The following is a 14860-nucleotide window of genomic DNA, read 5'->3' on the forward strand; positions in this document are numbered from 1 at the left end:
ATCCTCAAGAAAACTCTGTGAGATTGGCATTATTATTCCCACATTACAGATGAGAAACTAGGTTTAAAAGGTTAAGTAACTTCGGCTCAGAAAGATTAAGTAGCTTGCCCTGGGGATCTCCAAGCTGGTAAGGGTAAAGCCCAGATATATGAGATGAGAACCCTGATCTGACTAACTTCACTTACTCTGTACTTCCAAAGAGCAATGCCACAGTAACTGTTATTTTATAAGGTGTTGATGAGGGTTAAAGGAAGTTGTCTCACTTTTTCTGGACTTATTCCCGCCTGATGAAAACTACCTACTTAGAAAGAAAATAATTCTGTAATATTAAATATGAGTGCCTCCCAGATATTTGATTGGCTTGCCATAGTCCTTCTGACTTGGAAAGAATCTAGTAGCAGGTACTTCACATGTAGAAAGACAAATAACATTTGAACTTTCAATATTAGGCAACTTTTTAAAATACAGCCTGCATTTCAAGGGCTTTTTTCTCAAAACTCTCTTTTTGTATTTAAGGGAAACTGTAAAGGAACCTTGGAAGATAGGCAGGGAAGAATTTGTGATGTTCTCAGTGGTCCTTCAGGCTCCTTTTCAGTCGCCCTTCAAGTCCTTGACTATTCTCCCATTTTAAGACCCACATATTAGCCAAACCAGTTGGCATTTGGAAAAGAAAATCCAAATTCACTGAGTGGAAGCCAGGGGAAAATGTTTAATCTAGTTAGTGGGTGGGCTTTGGTTGTCATGGAAACTCAGCTCTGTCATCCTGTGTTGTTACTAGGCAGGAGCAGCCAGGTCATTCCATAAATCATTTCTGTCATAGCTGACGGTGATGCATTCCATCTGCTCCATCACTGCATGCCATAGTCTGCACACTTCAAATCCCTTCCTTCAATCCATCCCCTGACTCCCTCCCTACCAGACTCCTCCCCCAAACATGTTCTTTCTCCAACTTCCATTACAAACTCATATTCACTTTAGTGCTCTCAGAATGTACTGAAAAGCAAAAACATTACATTGAGAATAGGAAGGATTAGAAGAGATGAGGAGAAGGAATTTGATGAGGATTACATGTGAGAGTCTGACATGCATGTGAGAATTTGATGTCAAGTATTACAGATCTTTGAAAATGGTGACCATGAGTATTTGCGATTTTAATTTCTTTAGAATGTGACGTTTTAAATATAACATCTAGGCTTAGATGGAGAAATGCCATACTGTTGTCACTAGAAGTTATTTCTAGCTCCCAAAATGTCTGATATATACCTTAGAAGGTCTTTTATGTGTGAAACATCAGAGGGTACAACCTTTGTTCTTCAGTTTAAGTATTAAAGAGCACACAGAATACTGTGTGATTAAACATGTAAAGCTAGATAATACATTTGCAAAGGTTCCTTTATTTTAGATTTAAGCCTGAATAATTGTGGTCTTAATCTCAGGGTAGCTAGAAAGAGAATTGTACATGAAAGTATTTACACAAAGTTCCCAAAGCCCTATGGATTATGCATTAGTTTAGATAATAAACTAGGGTAGATAGAAGGAAAGGAAAATCTGGATATTCGTGCCATTTCTGTGTTTCCCTGAACGTTTGCCAGACAATAACCCTTTAAGATTGTGCCCATGGAGAGTTATATAGAGGAAGAAACATCTGGTTTATTTCAGTGCCTAATACCATATCAAAACACTTGGTCTTTAATTTAGAGGAGATCAAACAAGAGGACTGTTTAACTTTGTTGATTATATCAGACTTCTTTGTGATAATTTATGTTTTGATTTCTACCTCAGAGCAAAGGAAAGAGAGAGAGAGTGTGAGTGTGTGTTGTTTGTGTATGTGTGTGTGTGTGTGTGTGTGTGTGTGTGTGTGTGTTTTAATCTGGGTAGTTAAATGGTCAGTAGCCCCTAACAAAAGAAAAGAAAATTCAGGGAAGTTGATGTTTAAAAGTAATTCATGAAATAAGTTTCTTTGTTCCTTAGACTCAATAACATTAGCATAATAAAGATTAACTGAAATGTGCACTGTAGTGTTTTAAAAATTGGGCTCACAGTTCCAAGGTTGGGCTTGGGAGCTCTCCATTGTCTGAGGCCCTTTTCATTAGCCTCTGGCTTATTGGCACCCTGCTGATTGGAATGGACCATGACTGATAGGAGGAGGAGCCTCATTTGTTGCAGTAAAATGAGGCATATTACCGGTTAAGCCTGGCAGAAGGTATTGGGAGTTATTCATCATTGGTCATTTAACAGTATGAGGACCATGGGCTGCATGTAGAATGAGTTCTTACTTTGTGTTTATGCTCTAGATTCTAAATCACTCCCATCCCCATTTTTTAAGTGACTGACTTTTTTCTTCTCTCTTTTTTTTTAATCTTTTAAACATCAATGTAGGAATTCCTTAAGGTCAGAAAGTACAAAAAGTAATGTATTCCTGATTTAGAATGCTCTTTGTCAAATAAGCCTTATGTTTAGAATTTCTTAAAAGTAACACAACAATATCTATAGAATAAGTATAATTCATATGTGAGTTGGTAATAGAATAAATATGCAGAGGTGAAGTTTAATGACATGGTCTGTGATCTAAAAGGCTATATACTTTTTTAATGTTGTTGCTCCCCTTCCCACATACACATACTCTTTTTAGGGAAGTAAAAAGGACAAGAAAAAGTCCTGTAATTTGCCAGGCTGTCAGTTCAGGAAAAGTATTAATAACAATTCTGTCTGTCATCACTTTAATTTAGAGCAAAGTAGAACCAGGAAATGTGAGGAAATGTAAGTGGAGAAAATGGCTTTTATTGTAAAATGGAGAAGCTGCTTTTGAAAAAGTAGAAACTATATGTTGATACACTTTTTAGTACTGCTTCTCCTGTTTTCACAGTGACTTTTAGAAGCTTGTACCTATATTATATATAACACCAAAGTCTTTTGCTTAGTCATTGCAAGGTAGTGATAAATGACTACGGTATAAACTCTTCCTTCTTTGAGATAAAGAAGTCGTCACTAGTTCTTCACATGCTACAGGACTGTTTAACTGTAATGGCAGAGTTATCGGGGAAGATAATGGTTGATAGTCTGCTTATACCCTCAGAGGTCCTAGCCGTGTGGTATAGGCAGCTTACCACATCAGCACTAATTGTCAGAAACAGCGGAACCTTTCCATATTGTTATCAAAGCTTATACCATAAAACTGATCTGTAAATGAATTCATCTTTATAATAAGATCTTTTTCTCCCCTTTGGTATTTCTGTCACTGAAACCCACTACATAAATACTAAGATATATGCTGTCATTTACTGAGTCCTGCTTTTTGTCAGAAAGTATTGTAGCAAATTTCCAGTGCAGTTTAATCGCTCAAGGTTTGTTTGCTGTTGTTGTTTTTTGTTTGTTTTGTTTTTTAATATTGAGCACCTCCTTGTACAAGACAGTGACAGACAATGATGGATTCAGTGTTGAATGATATAAGGTCCCTACCTTCAAAGAGCTTCCAGTCAAGGAGAGAAGATAAGACAGGTATACAGAAACAGAGCATAGTGTAAAGTAGAAGACCAAAGACAAGCACAGGTTATTCTAAGAATATAAGGGAAGTGAAAATGAGAGCAAATGGGGAGGTTACATTTGAGTTGGGCTTGGATGTGGTATAGAATTCCTTCAGGGAGAAGGTAAGAAACAGGCCTTTTAAAGGACAAGTTGTGTTCAGAAAATGAAGAAAATATTTTGTTTGTATATAATGTTTTATGTAGGTTATGAAGTAGAGAGATATTTTTGTGACCAGATTATATAATATATCAAATATCATTCTTTTTTATATAGTAGGCAACATGAAGTGCTCTCTGGGATTTGACTGTTCAAAACTGGTTGAGGACAGTAGCTCAGGCAGTTATGTATGGGATGAAAGGAACAGGGAGTAACTAAAAATATAAAGACTTAAATAGTCCAGCCACAAGTTCTAGTAAAGGTTTAAAGTAATGTCATGGCATTGAGAATGATGTGTGCCTATTCCAGAAGCATTATAGAGAATTGTGGGCATTGGTGTCTGTGGTGGGAAGGGTGGAGGAGCAGGGGAAAGGAGGGGAGAAAGAGTGGTATTGTTGACCATGAGAAAGAATGGTAGTGCTAAGTGGGCTAGAGGAAACAGAAGAGTAGAAATGGGAAGTGTAGGGAGCTTGGGGCTGTGATGCAAAATTTGGGTTTGTGTATACTGAGCTTGAGATGAAAGAAGGGTAGTGCCCAGATGGAAAAGTCCAGCAACCAGTATAAGGTTAGAGATGTCAACTTAAGAATCATTCACAGGAATGTCGTAGTTGATACTTCATAAAGAATGGTATTACGAAGAGAAAAAACACAGGTAAATAGAAAAGACAACTGAGACTAGAGCTCTCGGGAGATCTACATTAAAGGAACTGGAAGAGTAAGAGAGAGGAGCCTAGGTGAATGCATCCAAGCATTTAAAAGGAATACTCAGATGGTAACTTCGTAAAGTTGGTATCATTCATTCTTTCAACAAGTACGTATTTACCAGCACTGTTGTAGAATCTGAGGCTACTGCAGATTTTGTATAATTCAGATTTTGTCTGAATAAGACAAAGTCCTTGCTCTTCCGAGCACATTACTAGGAAAAAGGGTAAAAGAAACAGATAATAAACAAGTGAACAAATTTAGACAATTAGTGATTAATGAAAGGAGTATGAAGAAAGCAAAGCAGGAGGTATGACACAGAGGGAATGTTATTTCCCCAGTACTTTCATGCAGTTAATTCTTACAGACAAGGAAATGAAAGTCAGTAAGTTGGTTTATGATCATCAAGCTTTTGCAGGGAAATGAAACTTCTCTCACTCCTCATCCACCCACCATCAGTGTCATCAACCCTCCCTCCCTTACCAGTATTATAATCAAGACATAATCTCATAAAAGTTAGCATCACTTGTTCATAAAAGTTAAAATTTTTACATCTTAAAAATGAGAAATACTAGTTTATAAAAATAAAGGGATATGTTGAAATATGTTTTTGTTGAAGTTTAGTGACTAATTTACTTAGGGCTGAAATAAATCACTGTATGTATGCAGGCCACTAGAAACCAAAATGTGACCTTTAGCTAATTTTTACATGTGTGAAAGGTAACAGCTTTTAAAAGGTAACAACTTAGCTTTAAGATCAACATTATTGGCCTTATAGCACACTACTTCCCTATTACTGAGTCCTCCTATAAAGTCTTTTGAAGTCTTCTTGATAGCTGGGCTTTTCTAAAATGGCTTTCTAACTTGAATATACAACTTCTAGATCTGGCTCTTTGAAAAGAGTTGGTGTTTAAAAGGATTTCCAATTTTGATTTAGTAACATCACACCAATGGGTGTAGTCACCAATTCATTTGTAGTCAAAGGGAAATAGACTTTCAGACTGCTTACAATTTAATTAGTGCTGTCTTCTTTTTTAAAAAACTTGAAAGCTATTAATGTTTGATGATTATGACTTGTGGAATTTTGTTTTACATGAGCCTGTCCCACTATCTGACTTTTTCAGTGTATGACGCTGCCTTTAAAACCAGTGCTAAGGCCCCCTTATGTGCCATAATTTGAGCCTCTTTAACTTTATTAGAGCCCTAAGCTTATTCAGAGCAAGATCGTTTCTATTGGATGACACTTTCCACCCACAAGTAGTTTTCCTTTTTAAAATATTTGACCACAGTTTATCCAAATAAGTTGATTTGTCGGGCCTAAGTTAAGTGCTGAGATGTGAAGATGATTTGTGATGCTTGTTAAGAGGAATGGAATTGTCCTAGAGAAGAGCACCCAGAGACCATTGCTGGTGCGTGGATTAAGGAGACATTTGAAATGTGTGACTGTTAATTAGGTGAACTTGAATGAATCTGTCACTGTTTTTTTTAGCAATATGAAATAAAGTATTACAACAAAACTTTCAGCCAAAATACCAAAATTTATGCATCCAGGTATGTTATCCTCTTAGGAGATAAAGTCTGCAAATTATTTAGGAAACACTGAAGAACATTCATAGTTTTCTCACTTCCTTCAAAGATGACAGAATATCCTTTGAGAGTAAGTTCGACTTTTTACAACACTCACACATCATTAGAAACTAGATCAAACTAGAACTTTTTAAAAGAAATGGGATAACTTTTTGAAATTTATTTTCTTTGACTTCTAAAACTTTTTTAAGGACAGTTCTCTTCAGAAGGTAAGTTAATCGTTTCCTAAGATAATTATTTTTAATGGATAAAACTTTTTTAAAAGGTATATTGTAGAAAGATTATTTATCAGATCTGTTTGCTTTTTAGTTCTCTTTTTTCTTCTAACAATTAGAAATTTAAATTATTTTCAGCAAGAGTAATAAAGAAATACATGCGATCCATTTATTCCTGTCACATTAGAATATATATGATACTTTTTAATCCTAATTTTAAAACATGCTTTTATAGCCTTTATGTAATGGAATAGCCCTAAAATCAATTAAACAATTTTTCACTCTGAGTCTTAGGAGTGGCTGCTTAGATTATAAAAATAACTCCTTGCAAAAGGATTTATATTTTTGCTGTTGTCACACGGTGATATGTGTGTATCTTTTGTCTTCTGGTTAGATTTATTCTCCTGACCACACCAGCAGTAGTTTTCCATCAAATCCATCAACACCAGTTGGATCACCCTCACCTCTCACAGGTAGGCTTTTGTTTTATCCAACTACTTAATTAATATATTTGGGGCTACTTGGAAGTACTTTAAGTTTATTTTTCAATAAAATTTAGTGAAGACTCATGAAAAAAATCTATTTTAAGAAAGCATATAAACAGAGCCCTTGAGTTCATTTTGGAGCATATTGAAATATTTGTTAGTTTTGAATTACTTGTTCATATTTCTCTGATTCTTAAAATAATTGGTGATAATTTCTAAGAACAGTTATAACAGGATAAAAAAAAAGACTAGGTGCCTGGGATGAAGGTAAAATATAGAGAAGGAGATACATTTAAATTTTTGATAAGAGAACATAGAACATAAAGTAACCTATTTAGAAGTACGTGTAACTTCGTTCTTCCTTACTCTCTGCATTTTCCATGTACCATGTGTAAGACTCGGAAATGAATAACTTTCTGCTAGATAGTTTGTCTTTATTTTTAAGTCCACTAAGTTATTATTTCATGTATATTTTAAATTCCTGGGGATAATGTAGTTTTTTGCAAAGGAAAAGAACTCTGTGAATGTGGATGAACATTATTAGTAGAGTTAAATAAGTGTTCAGATTTGCATTACTTTTTCCTGTTTTTTTCACATTAGCTTTAACTGGTTCCAGATACTATCCTACTATATAAATTTGTTGAGATGCAATTATCATTATTGTCAATAGGAATTTTTGTCAATAGGAACTTCTCCAATAGTGTTTGGAGAAGAACCATGGTGAAGAAGAAATGTATTAGTTCTAAGGAAAAGACATTAGACAACTGGGTAAAAATTGCCATTTTCCTCCAACAGCTGACCTCAGAAATGTTTCTCTAGTCCTCATCAAACCTCCAGTTAAATCCCTGTGGCGTTGCTGTTGTTGCTGTTAAGCCTTTTTTGCATTATTCAGGGTTTCTGAAAATCGGGGCTCTGGTGTATCAGGGCCCTAGCTGTCACCTGTGCTTGGTGATTAAGTCTTGTGACTCTGCTAAGAAGCATTCCAGTGGGGAGATGATGAACTGCTGGCAGCTGCTTTCAGCTCTTAGTGGGTTCTGCCTCTTTCTCAGACACCGTGGCTTCAGCTGTCTAGTAAAAGTTGAACAGCTGTTCCCCACATAGACAGGACTATGAAAGACCCATTGACTTAAAGTTGTTGTTTAACAGAGGGCTGAAATTACAGGAAGAATGATGTAACTTTAACCCTACTCACCCTTTCTGGCACAGTTTTACTGACATTATCAGGGTTATTTTTGCTATTGCCTGCTTCACTTTCTCCTCTGAGGTAGCTGTGGGCCCTCCCTGCATGTTCCCACTGCTTCTTCTCCTCTGCCCAGTACGATAGCCATGAAAGTGTCCTTTGGTTTTCAGTAACACTGGTTGGGAAGTCATACCCAAAGGAAAATACTTTCATATACTCCTGCTAAAACGGGAAACAAAAGACTGATTTTATGCAGGTGCATCTGACTCCCATCTCCTATATCTCTTGTTTTCTCCTTATTACCACACCCCCCACCCAAGTTGGCAGAACATATATGGAAGGAGAGGAAGAAAATAGAAAAGCACTATGTGATAAAGTATTCACAGTTGAAGGAAAAATGAAAAGAAACAGTAAACCAGGGCTCCTATATAATATGTGGGAATTATTTTGTACCTTATGTGGCAGTGGTCTTTTGTCTAGAGTGAAAAATCCTGCCCACTGTGTGCTCTTTGCACTGTCCTATTCCTTCCTCCTGAGCAGCAGTCAGATTCAGTGTGGGCCTTGTAAGGACAGTTACACAGGTGCAGAGCCACACAGGGCAGCTTCTGAGGCCAGTCGTCATTATTGTCATCCTGCTTGTTTTCCTTGGGAACTTTTCAGATCAGAACCATACATTTTTACCTAGAGAATGCTTCTGAGGACGCTTCTGAGGTGATGCTGTTATATCAGTTAGGATACTTTAAGCTTAAAGGAAGAGAAGAGTTTGTCTCAACTGGCTTAAATAATAAGGGCATTTTGGTTGTCTTGTATGAAGCCCATAGCCTGGCCGTCAGGGCTCATGCTCTACTTCTTTGCGTTTCTTTCTCAGGATGGTGGTGAGATAGCAGTTCAGAATACCACATCTGGACATAACCATGTCTAATATAAGAAAAAAAGACAATCTTTTCCTTGTCTTTTAAAAATCTTTTCTCAGAAGCCTCTTCAACATGTTTTTCCCTCATGACTCATTGGCCAGTGTTGGGGCTTAACACAATTGCTCACAACAGAAATGGGGCCACAATGTTTATCTTAGTTGTTAGGATTTATCCCAGGAGCTAAGAATAAAATTACTCCTTCCTGGTTCACAGTAGGAAATGATAGACACCCCCTGCCTTCTGAACAAAATCTGGACTCTTGTAGCAAGATAGAAGAGAAGAATGGCTTTGTCTAATACAGTTGTCACTTGAGAAAAGACACAAGTATTTGAATTAAGAGAGTGTTTTTACTAAGGGAACTTAGAAAGTAGACAACAAAACCATTTTTTGCCTTTCTTTACCTCCCTCTGAATTATCAATGAATAAAAGTTTAATAATTTGTAGTACTCAGTACTATACAATCTACACAACATCCACAATAAAAATAAAGAGGGAATGGGGGGAAAAGAGAGAGAAGAAAGGATTCCTCCAGTTGGGCTCATTTAACCAATGAGATATTTATTTTTATCATCTTTCAGTGCCTGATGTTAAAACAGTTACCTGAGTTCAACAGGTTTTCAGTTTAGTTGAGAAAATAAAAGAAACACATGAAAATGGAACTGTCAGAATTCACTCTGAACTGCAGTTCTCTGGACATACTGCATGAAGAGAGTAGGATTTTAAAAGGAGAAAAACGCTTTCTAGGTATAAAAGGAAGCACGTGAAAAAGATCCAGATGTAAGAAAGTGCATGACCTGTTCGTCCAGAGTCATTAAGTTGACTGCTCATGAAGTCTTCACACATGTAAACGTGAAGCACTGAAACGGAAAGGTTGGCTGGGGCTATCAGACTGTGGAAAGCAAAGCATTCAGCGCTCCGTGAAGGATTATTCAGCCTTTCCCAAGCCTGGAGGATCTCATGAAAGCTTGAGCTTAGGGTGAGATTACAAAGGAAAACAACTAACAAAATAAGAAATTGTATGGTAAATGGTCCTAAGAATTTCTCTCAGCCACACAAAATGGTGTTATCTGTTTTCTAAATTTATTAACCAGTTTTATTAAGTGATATATTACTAAATCCCACTCAGAGTGAGAGCAGATCAAAAACACTGGATGAATTTTAGATTTAATGATCAAAGAAAGCCTTTCCAGATTTTCTAGCCAAATAATTCTGTTCTCTTATCTTAATCAGCATGCTTGTTTTCTGGAATGGTCAATAAATTTTATTATCAAGTAGGCTTATTATAATCCTTCTTGAATAAGAACTAGCTTTTTGGAGTGGTCACTAAAAAGCCCAGGGCAACTACAAAAATTATTAACTACTTAAACACTTGAAAGCTTATCCTATTCGAATAAAACAAAGTATAAGCCCCAAACCTCTACATATGTTTACCACCAGACAGCAGATGACGGGGAAGGAAGGGGGGAAATACCCTATTCTGTAGGAAACCTCGGAGGATTTTAACCTTTGCACTTTTGTTTTTCCGTATTTGATATATCCATATAATGCTACGGTTGGTGATTACAAGCTACAGATAAACTGCCAGTATGATTCTAAATTAATCTATATTTTATTCATGTACTAGTTTTATGAAAAGATGACAATGCAGGGCTGTGTAGTGCCAGAGGCATTCTATAGCATTATGATCTCTGTCTAGAATTTGAATTCCATTCACAACCCCAAAGTTCTCATCCATAGGTAATAAGCTGTCAGTGGGCCAGAATTACAGAATTCTATGTATCTTCTTTTTTTTCATTGATTACATAATAGATCTACCATCAGGAAGAGGTAATAATAATGTTTCATAGTCAAAAAGACCGTTAGGCTCACAAAGTGAGTGCTTTCATACCTTTTACCTCATTGGCCTTGTAAAGGCAGATTAAAAACAAAAACAAAAAACTATGTGTGCATACTTTATAGTCAGGACTACAAGTTAATTGACAGTACAGATCGACTAGAATGCGGGTCCACTGATTCCTAGCGTCCACTAAACTTCCATGCTAGCTATACAGTTGACTTCTACAGATCTAATAACTCTATCTTACTATTCAGCCATCCCCTCTGAGACCAGTAGCATGGATTTTTGAAATAACTAAATGGAGTTTAAGGAGCTCTGCCCATGAAATATAACTTGACATTTGTATGAAGTTCAAACAGTTATCAGTGATTTAACCATGTTAGTATTCTATTGTAACCAAGTACATCACAGTGGAGCAGCCCAATCCAGCAAAAACAGGTTTAAGTATGTGTATGTTTTTCCAGTTTAATGAATTACATTTTGGAGGAAGACCTTAGTATAGTTACTTCATATCATTATCAAAAAATAATGAATATAGGTGATTTCTTAGCTGAGTAACTCTTTGCACACATCTCATTCCTCAACACTAAGCTAGTGAAAAACCACAAAAATTGCCTGTTTTGCAAAGCAGTTGTGTTCTAACAATTCTGAGGTGTTTAAACATGAAAGTTATGTTAATGTAATAATCCATGCAAGTGAAATAACATGATGATCAGGCTCCTATCACAGGCTGATCACCCAAGGATGTTAGAGCAAATGGGGCAAAATGATTGAAAATAAAATATTGTACACGTTAAAGGATACTCTTTAAAATAATTTACGGTCTTTTTCAAAATAGATTATGATTAACCTCTTACACACATAAAACTTCACAGTTCTGCATGAGTTCATGGAAGGCACTAATGCTGAAATCAGTTGTAAAGTGCTAGCTGAGTTGTTTTTATATGAATTCTTCATGTAGTCAGTTACTGGGTTTTTCAGGTTGCTAAATTCTACTTGACAGTTATAAAATTAGCCCACAAGATTCTGTTTCAATGAGTAATTTTAAATTGTCCATAGTTTGTGTAATGAAAGTAAGATTGTATTTTTATGTCTAGCAGGAAGTCTTTAATAGTCCTCAGAATAATTTGTAACACGCTTACAAGTAAAAAAATTGTTAGCTGATGTAGTGTATATATATGTGTGTATTTTTTTCTTACAATTTTAGTATTTAAAATTTTGTGTATAATAACAACAGGATGTATATAATTAATTGTGAAATATAACCAGGTTATTAGGAATCTATACATCCAACTTTTAACTTGTAAAATGTGTATGATTAATAGGAATACAATTAGTAACTTATTCAGCCAAAGTGAACTGTAACAGTTCCAATACACCTTAAATTGTTAGCTTCCTAAATGTGGCAAATTAACCTACAACTACAAGCTCAGGGGGAACAGTTTAAAACTTAATTTTGGAATAAACAAGACAAATTAAGTAAACCTTCAACTTGTCCAACTTCAGATTTCTAATATAATTCATATTGTCACTGAAGCTTTTTTTTAAGAACAATACTATATGTTTAATTGAATGGTCTTCATTATTTTCTGTACATAACTTATTTTCATATGCATCGTCATGAAATAGGAAAGATTTTCGATCAGTTGTTTTCTCTTTTTCTTTTTAAAGCTGTTGTGGCAAGATCATTAAAGTATGCCCCAGTACGTGAATGAATTTCTCCTTTTCTTTCTTTCTTTTTTTTTCTTTTTAATTCTTTCTACTCTGAACTTGTATCCTTTTTCTGTCATTTTTTATGTTGCTTCTTTTCTAAAGTTGAAGAGTAAACAGCATATAACAAAATTTTCATGATGATACTTTCCAAATTAAATAATGTGCTTTGGTGTAAATTATATTAGGAAAATTTTTAGCAGATAATCCTAAATGTATTTGCAGTCTTTTGAAATTGGTGCGTTTGTGCATTACTAAAGGCAGAAGTTAATATGACCCTTTAGAAAGCAGCTCTGGCCTTACAAATTAAGGATCATGAATATGTTCATACCTTTTAATTTAGAAGTGCTGTTTATTCTCAGACATGTTCCCCAAAAGAATAAACACAATAATATTTACCATTAATAATATAGTGATATTCAGTTACTATTCAGAATAGCCAAATAAAAGTAAAATGTCCAGCAGTGAGGTAATGGTGGTTAAGCAAATTATGATGTAGAAAGTCAGGTGAATATTAATGTAGTCATTAATAGTATCATCTAAAGATTATGAAAAACCATGGAGGAGGAACAGAATTTTAAATTATGTATTTTTAAATACATTTTCTCAAGATACGTGTACATCTGGACAAAATGTGAAGAGTATGCAAACATAAAAGTATAGTATTTTTCTCATCTCCCTACACTGTTGTACTAATAAGGGAAAAGATTTTCTTTAACGTGTTGATATTATAAGTAACCAATACTATGCTAAAGGCTGAACAGAAATTTTTGCATAAATTTATGTACAGTTACAGTGTATCTTTACCTTTCCTTCAGAGCATTGTCAAGATCACTAAGTTGACCAAGATGTGTGGGTGCTTTTGGGTTTTGTTTTAACAGGTACCGGTCAGTGGCCCAGACCTGGAGGGCAAGCTCCTTCATCCCCAAGCTATGAAAACTCACTCCACTCCCTGGTAAGAGCCTCTGAGAAGCATACAAGGTCACTTTTATCTAATAGTGTGGAGTTCTTTTTTTTTTTTTTTTTTTTTTTTCCTTCAGTAAATCTTGAGTAATGATGAAAAACAGTAGGATAGCATTACACATGAATTCTTTGCTAACAAATGGCCTGATTTAGTTGAACAATATAAGACACATTGGGTGTGCCTTTTACCATCTGTTCTTTGGGGCATCAGGCTTTCTGGTCTCAGGACAGCTGGTGTTAAAATAGCATAATGGGATTTTTGTTTCTTTGACAAATCTAAGGCTTAATTTAGCTATACTTTTAAGTTTATGTATAAAGGAAACTTTAAAAAAAAAAAAAAGCAAGTAAAAAAAAATTAGTCCAGCAATACAGAATGGTGGTGTTTTACGCTTTCCCGTATGATGATACTATGTATAGTTTATTACATTTCTATAAAATTTTTTAAATGTACATCAGTTATTTTTGTCATGAAGAGTGTTTCCCATGTTTTCTTTTTGAAAGAGAATGTATGGTATAAATTGTACAAGCAAATATGTTATTAAACAAACAAGGCAGTAGAATAAAGGAGCCTTTCTAGGTATCGAGTGTGAATTTTTGTGGTAGGATGTTAACTACCATTGCCTTTCTGTGCTTACCACAGAATTACAAAGCATTATGAAAACAAAATAAGGATGACTTGATGGAATGCTAAGTCATGCTGTCATTCCATAACTCCAGGTTGCAAATAGAGAAGTTCTTTTTCTGTGACTAACAGAACATTTTAAATTAAGGGGAAGTTTTCTTCTCACATATTTTACAAGCAAATAAAAGCAATGTGTGCTATTTAGATGCTAACCTTATAACTTCGCTGTTAAATCCCAGTCCTCTCATACCTTAATACAAGTAGATCTTGCAGATCTCCCGCGTTAACTTTACTAACATGTTATGCTGACGTGCACAGCAGCTATTTCCTCATCTCTTTTGGAGTTAATCTTAACCTGTGCTTTGCCTCCTGTTCTGTCTTGACTTTGCCAGAAAAATCGAGTTGAGCAGCAACTTCACGAGCATTTGCAAGATGCGATGTCCTTCTTAAAGGATGTCTGTGAGGTACTATTTCTTTTAGATGGTGCCTTTTTTGTGTTTCAATTAATTATACTTCCTATTATCCATTTAAAATCTTCAAGCCTGTACAAATTCCAAAGTCTTTTAAAATCAAACAGTGACTATTTTCGTTTTTGTAACAGTATGTAAGAATAGGCTTTTGTTCTCTTATGTTGTTGAGAATGATTCTCTTTAAAAGAGCTCTACTGGCATGTGCTTTTGATTTTTTTTATAATCTAATATGTGTATGGGGCATGTGTGTATCCACAGACAGACACTATCACTTCCTCAGTTTTGTGAAAGAGCACATTTGAATATGGTCACCATTTCAGATAGGTATTAAATATTCACTTAAAACAAAGTTACAACTTACATTTGATGGATTTGAGGACCCTTCCCCAAATAGCCCTCATTTCAAAGATCAGTGTTAAAGTACAGGTTATCTTTTGATCAACTATAATTGAGTATCAGGCACAGTAGAGTAGCCTTCAGCTTTTACAGAAGCT

General features: G+C 35.3%; 1 protein-coding gene across 10 annotated transcripts in view; it reads left to right on the forward strand.

The window, feature by feature from the left end:
• Positions 1-14860, forward strand: part of TCF12 (transcription factor 12) — a 328904-nt gene that overhangs the window by 287348 nt on the left and 26696 nt on the right. For 6 of the 10 annotated variants that reach the window (XM_074366183.1, XM_074366185.1, XM_074366184.1 and 3 more), the window contains 3 exons: positions 6580-6658; positions 13193-13266; positions 14289-14360. In XM_074366183.1, the coding sequence (XP_074222284.1) occupies positions 6580-6658; positions 13193-13266; positions 14289-14360 (225 nt within the window). The remainder of the gene's footprint in view (positions 1-6579; positions 6659-13192; positions 13267-14288; positions 14361-14860) is intronic. The other 4 variants (XM_074366186.1, XM_074366187.1, XM_045506273.2 and 1 more) reach the window with 1 other exon arrangement.

The sequence above is a fragment of the Camelus bactrianus genome, chromosome 6 (genome assembly GCF_048773025.1).
Source record: "Camelus bactrianus isolate YW-2024 breed Bactrian camel chromosome 6, ASM4877302v1, whole genome shotgun sequence".
Taxonomy (NCBI): domain Eukaryota; kingdom Metazoa; phylum Chordata; class Mammalia; order Artiodactyla; family Camelidae; genus Camelus; species Camelus bactrianus.